The sequence below is a fragment of the Salvelinus namaycush genome, unplaced genomic scaffold, assembly GCF_016432855.1.
Source record: "Salvelinus namaycush isolate Seneca unplaced genomic scaffold, SaNama_1.0 Scaffold954, whole genome shotgun sequence".
In the NCBI taxonomy this organism is placed as follows: domain Eukaryota; kingdom Metazoa; phylum Chordata; class Actinopteri; order Salmoniformes; family Salmonidae; genus Salvelinus; species Salvelinus namaycush.
This window is the reverse complement of record NW_024061702.1, coordinates 71,861-90,560: the sequence shown is the minus strand read 5'-3', so window position 1 is coordinate 90,560 and position 18,700 is coordinate 71,861. Positions and strand designations below refer to the sequence as shown.

The 18,700-nt window shown below is 45.5% G+C and overlaps 1 protein-coding gene across 1 annotated transcript in view; it reads right to left on the bottom strand.

Moving 5' to 3' along the window:
- Window positions 1-2,182: 2,182 nt before the first annotated feature.
- LOC120043549 (neurexin-1a-beta-like) overlaps window positions 2,183-18,700 on the bottom strand; it is a gene marked incomplete at its 3' end in the record, with an annotated part of 31,754 nt that continues 15,236 nt past the window's right edge. The window contains exon 3 of the mRNA XM_038988107.1: window positions 2,183-2,505. Within this exon, the coding sequence (XP_038844035.1) occupies window positions 2,183-2,505 (323 nt within the window). The remainder of the gene's footprint in view (window positions 2,506-18,700) is intronic.

Sequence of the window (18,700 nt, the reverse complement as noted above, 5' to 3'; positions counted from 1 at the left end):
TGGTAGCGGAAGGAGAATTTTGAACTTTTGTTGCACACATATCCAGATGATGCTGCGTAACATTTTGCGCAATGACGCTGTAGGTTTGACCGAAGCATTAGGCTTGTGTGTGGCTGCTCGGCCATGGAAACCCATTTCATGAAGCTCCCGACGAACAGTTCTTGTGCTGACTCTTGTGCTAGCGTTGCTTCCAGAGGCAGTTTGGACCTCGGCAGTGAGTTTCGCAAACCAGGACAGAGCATTTTTACGCGCTACGCACTTCAGCTCTCGGCGGTCCTGTTCTGTGAATATGTGTGGTCTCACCACTTCCCGGCTGTGCCTTTGTTGCTTCTAGACATTTCACTTCACAATAACAGCACTTACAGTTGACTGGGCCAGCTCTAGCAGGGCAGAACTTTGACAAACTGACTTGTTGGAAAGGCGGCATCATATGAAGGTGCCACACTGAAAGTCACTGAGCTCTTCAGTAAGGTCATTCTCCTACCAATGTTTGTCTATGGAGATTGCATGGCTGTGTGCTCGATTTTATACACCTGTCAGCAATGGGTGTGGCTGAAAGAGCAGAAGCCACATATTTGAAGGGGTGTCTACATGCTTTTGTTTATATAGTGTACATGCATAGACTTTTCAAATGGCTTGAGGTCAGTTAGATATTTTTATCACTGAAAAAAGGAAAACATAGAACCACAAAAAGAATTAAAAAAGAGTCCAAACTGGAAAGTTTTATCTCAATCTCTTCATTCAAAGACTCAATCACGGACACTTTTACTGACAGTTGTTGCTGCTTTGTGTGATATATTGTTGTCTCTACCTTCTTGCCCTTTGTGCTGTCTGTGCCCAATAATCGTTATACCCTGTTTAGTGCTGCTACCATGTTGTGCTGCTGCCATGTTCTGTTGCTACCATGTTGTTGTCATGTTGTGTTGATACCATGCTTTGTTGTCATGTGTTGCTGCCATGCTATGTTGTTGTCTTTGGTCTCTCTTTATGTAGTGTTGTGTTGTCTCTCTTGTTGTGATGTGTGTTTTGTCCAGCCTCCGTCCCCGCAAGAGGCCTTTTGCCTTTTGGTAGGCCGTCATTGGAAATAATAAATTGTTCTTAACTGGCTTGCCTAGTTAAAGGTTAAATAAATAAATTGTGCTTTTCTTGGTCTTTGCCATGTGAACAAACATAGGAGTTGGCTATACATCACAGACAGATCGCAGACCAGGCTCACAGACAGATCTCAGACCAGGCTCACAGACCAGGATATACAGCACAAACAGATCTCAGACCAGGCTCATAGACCAAGATATACAGCACAGACATACAGTTCTCAGAACAGGCTCACAGACAGATCTCAGACCAGGCTCACAGACAGATCCCAGACCAGGCTCACAGACAGATCTCAGACCAGGCTCACAGTCCAGGATATACAGCACAGACAGATCTCAGACCAGGCTCACAGTCCAGGATATACAGCACAAACAGATCTCAGACCAGGCTCATAGACCAAGATATACAGCACAGACATACAATATCTCAGAACAGGCTCACAGACAGATCTCAGACCAGGCTCACAGACAGATCCCAGACCAGGCTCACAGACAGATCTCAGACCAGGCTCACAGTCCAGGATATACAGCACAGACAGATCTCAGACCAGGCTCACAGTCCAGGATATACAGCACAAACAGATCTCAGACCAGGCTCATAGACCAAGATATACAGCACAGGCATACACTATCTCAGAACAGGCTCACAGACAGATCTCAGACCAGGCTCACAGACAGATCCCAGACCAGGCTCACAGACAGATCTCAGACCAGGCTCACAGACAGATCTCAGACCAGGCTCACAGACAGAGCCCAGACCAGGCTCACAGACAGAGCCCAGACCAGGCTCACAGACAGAGCCCAGACCAGGCTCACAGACAGAGCTCAGACCAGGATAAGACACATAACAAGAAAAGATAATGTCAGGTCTTAATTATTGGTACCCTTGAGAAAGATGAAACATTTTAGACCTGACTGTACAGAGAATAAGAAGAGCAGAAGGTTAGGGCCCTGCCCCATGCAGTCCTCTGCTCCAGCCCAGACTCTCCAACCCAATGTGTTTTTGTGTGTATAAGTACGGTATATTGGTTAGACAAAGCAGAAGACAAATGTCTAATAATCGTATCTTAAGTTCTGAGTTCTCCTACCTGATGAGGTTCCCGTGGCGTCGTCTGCTTCACTTTCCTACTGGACGCCATTGTCGTGGTGATCTCCATAATGGAGGTGGACGTCTCCGACCGGTTGTCCGTGTTGGCACTGGACTGTGGCGTGATGGAAGAGGGTGACTCCCCCACCAGTCTCACGCTCCCCTGGATGCGGATGTTAGGATCTCCTTCCGTGGCCATGTTGAACACCTTCAGCCCGTTATAGTAGAGGCCTGAGAGCTGGCCCTGAAACGAGCGACTCCTGTCCCGGTCCCAGCCACCTATCTGTATGGTGGTCTGGCTGTTGAAGATAGTGAGCTGCCGACCTGTGGGAAAACAATGTTACATATATACAACAATGTATGTTGGATGGAATGTGGACGGACTCTGCCACCACTAACTCCCTACTTGTATGTTGAGTCAAAACAGAAATTAAAAATTAAAGCGTGATGAAAAATAATTGCGCATAGGAACACAGATTATTTGCCCAGTCGGCTAATGAGTTGCGATAAATTACCCATTGCTAGAGGCAAGCCTCTCATGGTAATTTATTGCGGTTAGAATGATGGGATGGAACCACACAGACTCAAAGGGAGAAAGAATAAAGCAAAAAGTTGTGGTAAATCAATGTACTGCAGCTTTGCTAAAAGGACAATCAAGTCAATTTAACTGCGGGTAGGTATGCAAATCTAGTATTACTTGACAGCATTGGGCTAAACTGCAATTTATTTATTCCTTGAAATAATAGGAGAATATTAGAAGTGTGAGTTTTTATATGTGATGGAATTTAAAAAGGGACAGTTTGTCTGTGGGAAATTGCCTGTGGTGAAATTAGAGTTGACAGATGTGTCATCTTACAGGCTCCAATTATCCTCTTAGAATAGCTTGACACTTGAATTTCTTTGAAAACACTCACCACTTTAATTTTTTTAATGATTATATAGAAGTTTTAAGTTTCATTATGATAATAAAAAACATAATTCATAGTTATAGTATGTATAGAAGTTTTGAGTTTCATTACTATATTTAACATACAATTCTAAAGTTAAAATGATATTTAACATACATTTCAAAAGTTTTGCCAAAGTTAAATTATTCATTTGACATGTATCATCATCCCAAGACCGCCTTTTAGCAAGAAGTGAATGCAACTTAACATTTACACTGAGTTTTGAAAAATGAGGGACATAACAAAAGTGTCATTGGTGACAGTAAAATAAAAGGGAACATAAAAAGTGAAACAGAACACATCAAAATGAAAAATAATCATGGTGGGAGATACAACTTGGTTTCTAGAAACATACAAAAAGGCATGCACTCAAACTTTTGACTTTTATGATACATTGCTTGATATTCATTCCCTATACATATTTACAATATCCGTTAAAGGGACTCACTTTCTTTATGCCAATTAATATTGCACTCTATTTATCATTGAACATTCCTAGAAGTTGAATCAGTATGATCCATTACAAACAACCACATATATGTATATATGTGTATAAAACACAACACTACAAATATCAACAGAATGTATAATTTAACTGGACCTTTATTAGTTGATCATTTAGGTATCAAATGACAACAATGTTATAATAATTTATATACATTTTAACAGTGTTGATATTACTTCAGGAAATAGTTAGATTTATGTTTACAGTCCCTTTAACCTGAAGCTGACATCTCTAAAAAGAAAGTGTGCAATGTTACTAGCTAGCTACATTTAACTGTTTTTAAATTATTTAGTTTTATTGAAGTTTTACTGAACATTAATTTTTTTAAGGTTTATTGGTTACAAAAAGTATTACTGGGTTATGACCAAATTATTTTAATTTGAAGTTTTAATCAATGTTTTTACCTTTGTCGAGTAGCCATTCGTCAACTACTCGACCAAGTCGATATGGGATTCGCTGTCTAGCAATCGCCAGGCGTTCGTTATCATTGTTGCCTTTAAAGTTTAAAGAGACATTTCAGTGGTTAAAGTCTGTAAAGTCAAAGGTTAAATGTCAATACTTAATTCTTGAGCTATAACAACTGCCACAACGTTTTTAATACGTTTTAGACGTTTAAAATAAACAAAAAGTTACCTACAACATTTCATCGACCCAACTTCACTTACTCAAATCATTTAGTTTTAATTTTAGCCAACCAATTATTCCTATATTAATTGAGAATTAGTTTCAACTAGGTTAATAGAGTTATGTTAATGTATAAACAAAAACCAAATCACAAATGTAAACATTTTCATAACATAAGTCTTGCCAAAATGATTTGCAAAACACATTTTTTTATTTCCTTGCTTTCTTTTTGGCAGACTTTTTAGCTAGTTATACATTCCCAGAATGTATTGTTTGTGAAAAACATTCAACGTTTTGCACACAGTTGATGGTTTAGAGTACATAACTAAGTATATACATATATAGCACACCCATTCCCCAGTTAAACAAGTTGACTAATAACCAGGTGACAATAAGCCAGCAACAAATCATCAATCAACATAGGCATTTCACAAATCAAAGAAACAACATATGTAGGTGTCAAAATAGGTGCACACATACTGGAACACTATTCCAATAGCAGTGAAGGCTTTGACAATGGCTACACTAAGACTCAGGGTAATGATGCTGATGGCTTTGACAATAGAAACTCTAAGACTCAGGGTAATGACTCTGAAGGGTTTGACAATAGAAACTCTAAGACTCAGGGTAATCACTCTGAAGGGTTTGACAATAGAAACACTAAGACTCAGGGTAATGACTCTGAAGGGTTTGACAATAGAAACACTAAGACTCAGGGTAATGACGCTGACGGCTTTGACAATAGAAACACTAAGACTCAGGGTAATGACGCTGACGGCTTTGACAATGGATACAGTAAGAGTCAGGGTAATGATGCTGAAGGCTTTGACAATGGCTACACTAAGGAGTCAGGGTAATGACAATGAAAAGGATATCATCACTCTCATCCTCTCATTCCCGGTAGACGTACATGCAAATGAGATTGATAACAACAATAATCTCCTTAATTGCTTGGAGTTTAACCAGTTTTTCTGTAGATGTCAAAAGCAGTGTGGCTTGTGGGTGGATAAAATAAACTTAAAAACAGAAACTGTGAGAAACAGATAGAGAGATTAAACTGAACCAAACAATACTTGAGAGGAATAGAAGGAGCTTGTGATAGTGTCACGCCCTGGCCTTAGTATTCTTTGTTTTCTTTATGTTTTTTAGTTAGGTCAGGGTGTGACATGGGGAATGTATGTGTTTTGTAGTGTCTATGGGGTGTTGTATGTGTATGGGGCAGAGTAGAGTATAGTTGTCTAGTTATGTCTATGGCTGCCTGGATTGGTTCTCAATCAGAGACAGCTGTCATTTATTGTCTCTGATTGGGAGCCATATTTAAGGCAGCCATAGGCAGTAGGCTTTTGTGGGTAGTTGTCTATATCTATGTTGCATGTGTGCACTTAGTTCTGTTTAGCTTCACGATCGTTTGTTTTGTTCATTTTGTAAGTGGTTGTTTTTTCCTTCATTAAAGAAGATGTATTTTTCACGCCCTGCGCCTTGGTCCTCTCTTTCTCAAGAAGACGATCGTGACAGAACTACCCACCAACCATGGATCAAGCAGCGTGAGAGGAACCAACAACAGCGGCAAAGAAACCAGGACTCGTGGACATGGGAGGAAATATTGGACGGAAAAGGACCCTGGGCTCAGACAGGGGAATATCGCCGCTCTGTTGAAGAGAGGGAGGCAGCTAAAGCCCAGGAGCGGTGGTATGAGGAGGCAGCAAGGAGACGTGGCTGGAAACCCGAAAAGCCTGTGAGTAAACCCCAAACATTTCTTGGGGGGGGGCTAAAAGGGAGAGTGGCGAAGTCAGGTAGGAGACCTGCGCCCACTCCCTGTACTTACCGTGGAGAGCGAGAGTACGGGCAGACACCGTGTTACGCAGTAGAGCGCATGGTGTCTCCTGTACGCGTGCATAGCCCGGTTCGGTACATTCCAGCTCCACGTATCGGCCGGGCTAGATTGAGCGTTGAGCCGGATGTCATGAAGCCGGCCCAACGCATCTGGCCACCAGTGCGTCTCCTCGGGCCGGCTTACATGGCACCAGCCTTACGCATGGTGTCCCCGGTTCGCCTACATAGCCCGGTGCGGGTTATTCCACCTCCCCGCACTGGTCGGGCGACGGGGAGCATACAACCAGGTAAGGTTGGGCAGGCTCAGTGCTCAAGGGAGCCAGTACGCCTGCTCGGTCCGGTATTTCCGGCGCCACCTCCCCGCTCCAGCCCAGTACCACCAGTGCCTACACCACGCACCAGGCTTCCAGTGTGTCTCCAGAGCCCTGTTCCTCCTCCACGCACTCTCCCTGTGGTGCGTGTCTCCAGCCCAGTGCCTCCAGTTCCGGCACCACGCATCAAGCCTCCTGTGCGTCTCCAGAGCCCTGTACGCACTGTTCCTTCTCCCCGTACTCGCCCTGATGTGTGTGCCCTCAGCCCGGTACCACCAGTGCCGGTACCACGCACCAGGCCTATAGTACGCCTTGAGAGTCCAGTGTGCCCTGTTGTTGTTCCCCGCACTAGCCTGAAGGTGCGTGTCCTTAGCCCGGTACCTCCAGTTCCGGCACCACGCATCAGGCCTACAGTGCGTCTCAGCCGGCCAGAGTCTGCCGTCTGCCCAGCGGCGCCTGAACTGCCCGTCTGCCCAACGGCGCCTGAACTGCCCGTCTGCCCAACGGCGCCTGAACTGCCCGTCTGCCCAACGGCGCCTGAACTGCCCGTCTGCCCAACGCCGTCTGAACTGTCCGTCTGCCAAGTGCCGCATGAACTGCCCGTCTGTACTGAGCCTTCAAAGCCGCCCGTCTGCCATGAGCCTGCAAAGCCGCCCGTCTGCCATGAGCCTTCAGAGCCGTCCGCCAGACAGGAGCCGCTAGAGCCTTCCGCCAGACAGGAGCCGCTAGAGCCTTCCGCCAGACAGGAGCAGCCAAAGCCTTCCGCCAGACAGGATCAGCCAGAGCCTTCCGCCAGACAGGATCAGCCAGAGCCTTCCGCCAGACAGGATCAGCCAGAGCCGTCAGCGAGCCATGACCAGCCAGAGCCGTCAGCGAGCCATGACCAGCCAGAGCCGTCAGCGAGCCATGACCAGCCAGAGCCGTCAGCGAGCCATGACCAGCCAGAGCCGTCAGCGAGCCATGACCAGCCAGAGCCGTCATCCAGCCATGAGCCGTCATCCAGCCATGAGCCGTCAGAGCCAGCCAGCCAGGATCCGCCAGAGCCAGCCAGCCAGGATCCGCCAGAGCCAGCCAGCCAGGATCCGCCAGCCAGCCAGGATCCGCCAGCCAGCCAGGATCCGCCAGCCAGCCAGGATCCGCCAGCCAGCCAGGATCCGCCAGCCAGCCAGGATCCGCCAGAGCCAGCCAGCCAGGATCCGCCAGCCAGTCCGGTGCTGCCCCTCAGTCCGGAGCTGCCCCTCATTCCGGTGTTGCCCTTCATTCCGGTGCTGCCCCTTAGTCCGGTGCTGCCCCTTAGTCCGGTGGGGTTAATTTGGAGGGTGGCCATTTGGAGGAGGCTACCAAAGCGGGTATTGACAATGGTGGAGTGGGGGCCACGTCCCGCACCCGAGCCGCCGCCATGATGGGGCCCACCCCGGACCCTCCCCTTTCTATTTCAGGTTGTGCGGTCGGAGTCCGCACCTTTGGGGGGGGGGGGGGTACTGTCACGCCCTGGCCTTAGTATTCTTTGTTTTCTTTATGTTTTTTAGTTAGGTCAGGGTGTGACATGGGGAATGTATGTGTTTTGTAGTGTCTATGGGGTGTTGTATGTGTATGGGGCAGAGTAGAGTATAGTTGTCTAGTTATGTCTATGGCTGCCTGGATTGGTTCTCAATCAGAGACAGCTGTCATTCATTGTCTCTGATTGGGAGCCATATTTAAGGCAGCCATAGGCAGTAGGCTTTTGTGGGTAGTTGTCTATGTCTATGTTGCATGTGTGCACTTAGTTCTGTTTAGCTTCACGATCGTTTGTTTTGTTCATTTTGTAAGTGGTTGTTTTTTCCTTCATTAAAGAAGATGTATTTTTCACGCGCTGCGCCTTGGTCCTCTCTTTCTCAAGAAGACAATCGTGACAGATAGAGGCAAGAGTGGTGAACTCTTGGTGTTGATGAGACCAAACTGTGCATCACCCTTTGGATGCGTACCAAATAGCAGTGGTGGAAAAAGTAGACAATTGTCATACTTGAGTAAAAGTAAAGATACCTTAAAAGAAAAGGACTGAAGTAAAAGTGAAAGTCACCCAGTGGAATACTACTTGAGTAAAAGTCTAATGGTATTTGGTTTTAAATGTACTTTAATTATCAAAAACTAAAAGACAGGCAGCTGTCTATCGTTGTCTCTGATTGGGGATCATACTTAGGCAGCCTTTAGCAGCTTTAGTTTGTGGGACCTTGTTTGTGTATAGTTGCGTTCTGCACTGCATGTAGCTTCACGTTCTGTCCTGCCTGCAGCTATGGAACCCTGACCTGTTCACCGGACGTGCTACCTGTCCCAGACCTGCTGTTTTCAACTCTCTAGAGACCGCAGGAGCGGTAGAGATACTCTTAATGATCGGCTATAAAAAGTCAACTGACATTTACTCCTGAGGTGCTGACTTGCTGCACCCTCGACAACTACTGTGATTATTATTATTTGACCATGCTGGTCATTTATGAACATTTGAACATCTTGGCTATGTTCTGTTATAATCTCCACCCGGCACAGTCAGAAGAGGACTGGCCACCCCTCATAGCCTGGTTCCTCTCTAGGTTTCTTCCTAGGTTTTGGCCTTTCTAGGGAGTTTTTCCTAGCCACCGTGCTTCTACACCTGCATTGCTTGCTGTTTGGGGTTTTAGGCTGGGTTTCTGTACAGCACTTTGAGATATCAGCTGATGTACGAAGGGCTATATATATATATTTGATTTGATTTGGTTGTATTTTTTTCTATTTTTTTCGTGTTCATCAAATAACCACACTGCACCTTGGTCTGATTCTTCCGTCAACAAACGTGACAGCACCACTTTTCCTTTTTAAATTTTTTAAAATTTCACTTCACCAATTTGGACTATTTTGTGTATGTCCATTACATGAAATGAAAATAAAAATCAATTTAAATTACAGGTTGTAATGGTACAAAATAGGAAAAATGCCAAGGGGGATGAATACTTTTGCAAGGCATTGAAATTGGTTTATTAAGTTCATAACTGTGTACTCTCATCTAACAATAGCATGGTATTGTTTCACTGTAATAGTTATTGTAAATTGGACAGTGCAGTTAGATTAACAATAATTTAAGATTTCTGACAATATCAGATATGTCTATGTCCTGGGAGATTTTCTTGTTGTTTACAACCTCACGCTAATCGCATTAGCCTACATTAGCTCAACCGTCCCACGAGGGACACACTGATCCAGTAGAGGAAACGCATTTTTTCCTAAGTACTTTACATCACTGCCAAATAGCCCCCTATTCCCTATATTGTGCACTACATTCGACAATGTCAAAAGTAGTGCACTATGTGAGGAATAGTGTTCTATTTGGGACACGGTCTTTCTCAAGACCAATCACATCTACAGAAAGAGAAAAGAGGACTTTCACTACAGTGATCGTTGCCACTGAGTGCATTCTCCCCTTGTTCTTACCCACGGCCATGGTCTTTTTCTGAGATTGAATTCTGACTCGCTCCATTCTTCCGGCAGATTGACAATGTTTTGTCACATCAGAACATTAATTCTGTGTGGGCAGGTAAAGGTTCAGGGGACTAACAGTAATTTGGTGTGGAGTGTGGCGCAAGAACGAACAGCATCAATTATTGGAGAAGGGATGGGGATGGGAAGAGAGAGAGAGAGAGAGAGCGAGAGAGAGAGAGGGAGAGAGAAAGAAGAGAGAGAGAGGGAGGGAGGGAGAAAGAGTTGTCCATAGGAGAGAGAGAGACAAAGAGAGACAGAAAGAGAAAGAAAAAGAGAGTTAGACAGCGAGAGAGAGAGAGAGAGGCATGGAGTGGGATGGATAGTAGCAGGGTTGCAGGGGTTGAAGGAGGTCAGGCTCGGAGCTCATGACTCAAAGCAGATCTTACAGGAACTAAGTCTGACTCAACAGGATGAGATGGGGACATGGAGGGGCCTTGCAAAGGATTCTTCTTATCATGTCAGTTGGAGTTAAGGGATAGACAGGGACAGGGTTTGGCTTGTGAACCCTGCTCTCCCCTCTCTGTCCTGTATCTTCCCTGTCTACACATCACATGGAGGCTGCAGGAAGGTCTGGTGGTGAAAGGTAAGATAGTGAACTGTCATTCTGAATTAGGAGATCAGGCCATACAGGAGATACAGACAACAGTATAAAGTATCTACCCCTGTATCTAATGTCTACACAGCAACTGGTGAGGGCACCACTGGAGAGTCGAGGAGGCTCTGGTAAGGTGGGTGAGGAGGCTTCTGACAGTGTGTTTGGCAGAACAAGCTACTGACAGTCTGTACTTGTGACAGGAAGGTGAGTGAGAGACCAGTAGATTGGAAGGATGGGAGTTCCACTCATGGTGAGTCATACCCAAGACTGTAAAAATGAGGCCCAATGCATCTCTGCTAAGCACTCAGCTTTAAGCAGTTAGACTGACTAGCATCCTGGCCAGGGGGTGTACTTGTACAGAAACAGAACATATGCTCCTGCTCCTATGATCCGTTCCAGCTCACACAAGCCAAGACTACTTACAGTATATTGTACCACAGATTGAAGCAAAATATTGGGCATTATATTCTAAGTGGATTACTGCAGTATTATTTATATTGGGTCTTAGCTAGTTCGGAGGGAGGGTGTGGTTACTGGTGGACCTTCATCCCTTATATATGACAGTGACAGGTTGTTGGTTGGACCACAGTGACAGAATGCTGGTTGGTTGGACCACAGTGACAGGTGGTTGGTTGGACCACAGTGACAGGATGCTGGTTGGTTGGACCACAGTGACATGTTGTTGGTTGGTTGGACCACAGTGACAGGTTGTTGGTTGGTTGGACCACAGTGACAGGATGCTGGTTGGTTGGACCACAGTGACATGTTGTTGGTTGGTGGACCACAGTGACATGATGCTGGTTGGTTGGACCACAGTGACAGGATGCTGGTTGGTTGGACCACAGTGACATGATGCTGGTTGGTTGGACCACAGTGACAGGATGCTGGTTGGTTGGACCACAGTGACATGTTGTTGGTTGGTTGGACCACAGTGACATGATGCTGGTTGGTTGGACCACAGTGACAGGATGCTGGTTGGTTGGACCACAGTGACATGTTGTTGGTTGGTGGACCACAGTGACATGATGCTGGTTGGTTGGACCACAGTGACAGGATGCTGGTTGGTTGGACCACAGTGACATGTTGTTGGTTGGTTGGACCACAGTGACATGATGCTGGTTGGTTGGACCACAGTGACAGGATGCTGGTTGGTTGGACCACAGTGACATGTTGTTGGTTGGTTGGACCACAGTGACATGATGCTGGTTGGTTGGACTACAGTGACAGGATGCTGGTTGGTTGGACCACAGTGACATGTTGTTGGTTGGTGGACCACAGTGACATGTTGTTGGTTGGTTGGACCACAGTGACAGGATGCTGGTTGGTTGGACCACAGTGACATGTTGTTGGTTGGTTGGACCACAGTGACAGGATGCTGGTTGGTTGGACCACAGTGACATGTTGTTGGTTGGTGGACCACAGTGACAGGATACTGGTTGGTTGGACCACAGTGACAGGATGCTGGTTGGTTGGATGACAGTGACAGGCTGTTGGTTGGACCACAGTGACATGTTGTTGGTTGGTTGGACCACAGTGACAGGATACTGGTTGGTTGGACCACAGTGACAGGATACTGGTTGGTTGGACCACAGTGACATGTTGTTGGTTGGTGGACCACAGTGACAGGATGCTGGTTGGTTGGACCACAGTGACAGGATGCTGGTTGGTTGGACCACAGTGACAGGCTGTTGGTTGGACCACAGTGACAGGTTGTTGGTTGGTTGGACCACAGTGACAGGATACTGGTTGGTTGGACCACAGTGACAGGATACTGGTTGGTTGGACCACAGTGACATGTTGTTGGTTGGTTGGACCACAGTGACAGGATGCTGGTTGGTTGGACCACAGTGACAGGATGCTGGTTGGTTGGACCACAGTGGCAAGTTGTTGGTTGGTGGACCACAGTGACATGATGCTGGTTGGTTGGACCACAGTGACAGGATGCTGGTTGGTTGGACCACAGTGGCAAGTTGTTGGTTGGTTGGACCACAGTGACAGGATGTTGGTTGGACCACAGTGACAGGATGCTGGTTGGTTGGACCACAGTGACAGGATGCTGGTTGGTTGGACCACAGTGACAGGATGTTGGTTGGTTAGACCACAGTGACAGGTTGTTGGTTGGACCACAGTGACAGGATGTTGGTTGGACCACAGTGACAGGTTGTTGGTTGGTTGGACCACAGTGACAGGCTGTTGGTTGGACCACAGTGACAGGCTGTTGGTTGGACCACAGTGACAGGATTCTGGTTGGTTGGACCACGTGACTGTTTTGTTGGTTGGTGGACCACAGTGACGATCTGGTTGGTTGGACCACAGTGACATGATGCTGGTTGGTTGGACCACAGTGACAGGTGGTTGGTTGGTTGGACCACAGTGACAGGTGGTTGGTTGGTTGGACCACAGTGACATGTTGTTGGTTGGTTGGACCACAGTGACATGATGCTGGTTGGTTGGACCACAGTGACAGGTGGTTGGTTGTTTGGACCACAGTGACAGGTGGTTAGTTGGTTGGACCACAGTGACAGGATGCTGGTTGGTTGGACCACAGTGACGTGTTGTTGGTTGGTTGGACCACCTTTTTCACCCATGTACTGTCAGGTGCCTGTTTTCTGAGAAGAGAGCAGCGGATCGGAGGACACGAGCGGAGCAGAGGAGAGGAGTGGAACGGAGGAGAGGAGCGATCAGTAGAGCGGTCAGGCAGAGTGCTGCCTTGACCTGAGAGGAGAGGAGTGGAATGGAGGAGAGGAGCGGAACGGAGGAGAGGAGTGGAACGGAGGAGAGGAGTGGAACGGAGGAGAGGAGCGGAACGGAGGAGAGGAGCGGAACAGAGGAGAGGAGTGGAACGGAGGAGAGGAGCGGAACGGAGGAGAGGAGCAGAATGGAGGAGAGGAGTGGAACGGAGGAGAGGAGTGGAACAGACGAGAGGAGCGATCAGTAGAGCGGTCAGGCAGAGTGCTGCCTTGAGCTGAGAGGGGAGGAGTGGAACGGAGAAGAGGAGCGGAACGGAGGAGAGGAGCGGAAAGGAGGAGAGGAGCGGAACGGAGGAGAGGAGCGGAACGGAGGAGCGGAGCGGAACGGATGAGAGGAGCGGAACGGATGAGAGGAGCGGAACGGAGGAGAGGAGTGGAACAAAGGAGCGGAGCGGAAAGGACGAGAGGAACGGAGGACTGGAGAGGAACGAGGACTGGAGTGGAATGGAATGGAGGAGAGGAGCGGAACGGAGGAGAGGAGATTCTTCTAAAGCCACGGGGCTGAGGAAGGAGGAAGACAGAGAGGTCAGGGAAGTGAGGGAGGGTGAAGAAAGATGGAGGGATGGAGCGCGGGATGGAAGATGTGTGTCGTGTAGGACGAGGCAGAGCACGTTGCGGGAGAGAGCTACTCTTGTTATGTCATTTATTACATTCTTACTCCTGGATTTATTTCGTAACAAGCTGCAATTTTATTTGTATGTTTATGACTCCCTGTTATCTTCTGACAAAAGAGTAATCTCTCTCCAAATGATAGGGTTCAGAAAATTGTACAGTCTCTTTTTCACCAAGACATTTAAACACAATAGAAGACCTGTGAGAGAGCGAGAGAGATTTGGGAGGGAGAGGGACAGAGAGATGCTTGGGAGGGAGGGAGAGAGAGAGAGAGGCTTGGGAGAGAGAGATTTCACTTTTGTTTATTATCTATTTCACTTGCTTTCCCATGCCTATAAAGCCCATTGAATTGAGAGAGAGAATAAAAGGGCAACCAATGAAGAACGAACACCATTGTAAATACAACCCATATTTATGTTTATTTATTTTTGCTTTGTAATTTAACTATGGGCACATACTATGACATGTCTTTATTCTTTTGGAACTTCTGTGAGTGTAATGTTAATTGTTAATTAGTATTGTCTATTTACTTTTGTTTATTATCTACTTCACTTGCTTTGGCAATGTTAACATATGTTTCCCATGCCAATAAAGTCCTTAAATTGAATTTAAATAGAGCGAGAGAGAGAGAGAGAGAGAGAGCGAGAGGGAGAGAGAGACACAAAGAGAGAGAGAGAGACACAAAGAGAGAGTGCAAGAGAGAGAGAGAGAGAGAGAGAGAGAGAGAGAGAGAGAGAGAGAGAGAGAGAGAGAGAGAGAGAGAGAGAGAGAGAGAGAGAGAGAGAGAGAGAGAGAGAGAGAGAGAGAGAGAGAGAGAGAGAGAATGTACATAGGGTATGTACATAGTCAATGGTAGGCTTCGAGGGGACTCCTATGGTACGTTCACCTATAGCTCATCTCTTGGCAGTAGCACTGTAGACTACTTTATCACTGACCTCAACCCAGAGTCTCTCAGAGCGTTCACAGTCAGCCCACTGACACCCCTATCAGACCACAGCAAAATCACAGTCTACTTGAACAGAGCAATACTCAATCATGAGGCATCAAAGCCAAAGGAACTGAGTAACATTAAGAAATGCTATAGATGGAAGGAATGCAGTTTGGAAACCTACCAAAAAACAATTAGGCAACAGCAAATTCAATCCCTTTTAGACAACTTCCTGGGTAAAATGTTCCACTGCAATAGTGAAGGTGTAAACTTGGCAGTAGAAAATCTTAACAGTATATTTGACCTCTCAGCTTCCCTATCAAATCTAAAAATCTCAAATAGAAAACCGAAGAAAATGAACAACAATGACAAATGGTTTGATAAAGAATGCAAAAATCTAAGAAATAAATTGAGAAACCTGTCCAACCAAAAACATAGAGACCCGGAAAACCTGAGTCTACGCCTTCACTATGGTGAATCACTAAAACAATACAGAAATACACTACGGAAAAAGAAGGAACAGCACGTCAGAAATCAGCTCAATGTAATTGAAGACTCCATAGACTCTAACCAATTCTGGGAAAATTGGAAAACACTAAACAAACAACAACACGAAGAATTATCTATCCAAAATGGAGATGTATGGGTAAACCACTTCTCCAATCTTTTTGGCTATATAACAAAGAATAAAGAGCAAAAACATATACATGATCAAATACAAATCCTAGAATCAACTATTAAAGACTACCAGAACCCACTGGATTCTCCAATTACCTTGAATGAGTTACAGGACAAAATAAAAACCCTCCAACCCAAAAAGGCCTGTGGTGTTGATGGTATCCTTAATGAAATGATCAAATATACAGACAACAAATTCCAATTGGCTATACTAAAACTCTTTAACATCGTCCTTAGCTCTGGCATCTTCCCCAATATTTGGAACCAAGGACTGATCACCCCAATCCACAAAAGTGGAGACAAATTTGACCCCAATAACTACCGTGGAATATGCGTCAACAGTAACCTTGGGAAAATCCTCTGCATTATCATTAACAGCAGACTTGTACATTTCCTCAATGAAAACAATGTACTGAGCAAATGTCAAATTGGCTTTTTACCAAATTACCGTACAACAGACCATGTATTCAACCTACACACCCTAATTGACAACCAAACAAACCAAAACAAAGGCAAAGTCTTCTCATGCTTTGTTGATTTCAAAAAAGCCTTCGACTCAATTTGGCATGAGGGTCTGCTATACAAATTGATGGAAAGTGGTGTTGGGGGTAAAACATACGACATTATAAAATCCATGTACACAAACAACAAGTGTGCGGTTAAAATTGGCAAAAAACACACACATTTCTTCACACAGGGTCGTGGGGTGAGACAGGGATGCAGCTTAAGCCCCACCCTCTTCAACATATATATCAACGAATTGGCGCGGGCACTAGAACAGTCTGCAGCACCCGGTCTCACCCTACTAGAATCCGAAGTCAAATGTCTACTGTTTGCTGATGATCTGGTGCTTCTGTCACCAACCAAGGAGGGCCTACAGCAGCACCTAGATCTTCTGCACAGATTCTGTCAGACCTGGGCCCTGACAGTAAATCTCAGTAAGACCAAAATAATGGTGTTCCAAAAAAGGTCCAGTCACCAGGACCACAAATTCCATCTAGACACCGTTGCCCTAGAGCACACAAAAAACTATACATACCTCGGCCTAAACATCAGCACCACAGGTAACTTCCACAAAGCTGTGAACGATCTGAGAGACAAGGCAAGAAGGGCCTTCTATGCCATCAAAAGGAACATAAATTTCAACATACCAATTAGGATCTGGCTAAAAATACTTGAATCAGTCATAGAGCCCATTGCCCTTTATGGTTGTGAGGTCTGGGGTCCGCTCACCAACCAAGATTTCACAAAATGGGACAAACACCAAATTGAGACTCTGCATGCAGAATTCTGCAAAAATATCCTCCGTGTACAACGTAGAACACCAAATAATGCATGCAGAGCAGAATTAGGCCGATACCCACTAATTATCAAAATCCAGAAAAGAGACGTTAAATTCTACAACCACCTAAAAGGAAGCGATTCCCTAACCTTCCATAACAAAACCATCACCTACAGAGAGATGAACCTGGAGAAGAGTCCCCTAAGCAAGCTGGTCCTAGGGCTCTGTTCACAAACACAAACACACCCCACAGAGCCCCAGGACAACAGCACAATTAGACCCAACCAAATCATGAGAAAACAAAAAGATAATTACTTGACACATTGGAAAGAATTAACAAAAAAACAGAGCAAACTAGAATGCTATTTGGCCCTAAACAGAGAGTACACAGTGGCAGAATACCTGACCACTGTGACTGACCCAAACTTAAGGAAAGCTTTGACTATGTACAGACTCAGTGAGCATAGCCTTGCTATTGAGAAAGGCCGCCGTAGGCAGACATGGCTCTCAAGAGAAGACAGGCTATGTGCACACTGCCCACAAAATGAGGTGGAAACTGAGCTGCACTTCCTAACCTCCTGCCCAATGTATGACCATATTAGAGAGACATATTTCCCTCAGATTACACAGATCCACAAAGAATTTGAAAACAAATCCAATTTTGATAAACTCCCATATCTACTGGGAGAAATTCCACAGTGTGCCATCACAGCAGCAAGATTTGTGACCTGTTGCCACAAGAAAAGGGCAACCAGTGAAGAACAAACACCATTGTAAATACAACCCATATTTATGCTTATTTATTTTAACTTGTGTGCTTTAACCATTTGTACATTGTTACAACACTGTATATATATAATATAACATTTGTAATGTCTTTATTGTTTTGAAACTTCTGTATGTGTAATGTTTACTGTTAATTTGTATTGTTTGTTTCACTTTTGTGTATTGCTACCTCACTTGCTTTGGCAATGTTAACACATGTTTCCCATGCCAATAAAGCCCCTTGAATTGAATTGAATTGAAAATTGAGAGAGAGAGGGAGACAGAGAGAGAGACAGAGAGAGAGAGAGAGAGAGAGAGAGAGACAGAGAGAGAGAGAGAGAGAGAGAGAGAGAGAGAGAGAGAGAGAGACAGAGAGAGAGAGAGAGAGAGAGAGAGAGAGAGAGAGAGAGAGAGAGAGAGAGAGAGAGAGAGAGAGAGAGAGAGAGGCTTTGGAGGGTGAAGTGAAGAGACAAACAAAGATGTGGCATACACACAAGCCATGCACACACAAACACACACACAAACACACACACGAACACACACACACAATACTTTTCATTTGTGTCCAATGAGCACCTTACATGTCAAAGTGACGTTGAGGCAGAAGGTAGAACCAGAAAGGGTACTGAGTAGTACACATACTGTAGATATACTGCAGGAGACCAGACACTATCGTTCTTCTTTGCATTGTTATTATGGACCATTGGGTCCTCTCCTTCCATTTTCTCTTTCTATACTAAAGCTCAGGTTACGAAATCTATCCCATCCAGGGATAATTTTTTTTTTGTTCATTAACAAAACAATGTTGTCCTCTGGTTTTTATCACAACACCCATTCATTCTGTTCTAAACAGTGTACAGGTTGATCTGGGCCTGGTCTGGCTACCCTGCTGCTGGATGGAGATTGGGACTGGAAAAGCGGGACAGGGACCAGCCTCTACCTTATCTCCCCCCACCAGACAGCAGTGATTTAGACTGAGCTGCACACACTGTCCCCCCAGTCCCAGATGACCTGGCTTGTCCGTGCTATTTGTTTTCTGTGTTAATAAAGTGCTCAGATAAGACCCAGCCTTTATCTCGCTACAAGCTCTTCTAACAACGCTCTCTAGCTCTCCTCTCCACATTAAATGAACAAGATATGCAAATGGTTTCTTCCACTGTTCATTTAGAGGGAGGCCTGGGAAATAATTAAGCAGGAGCT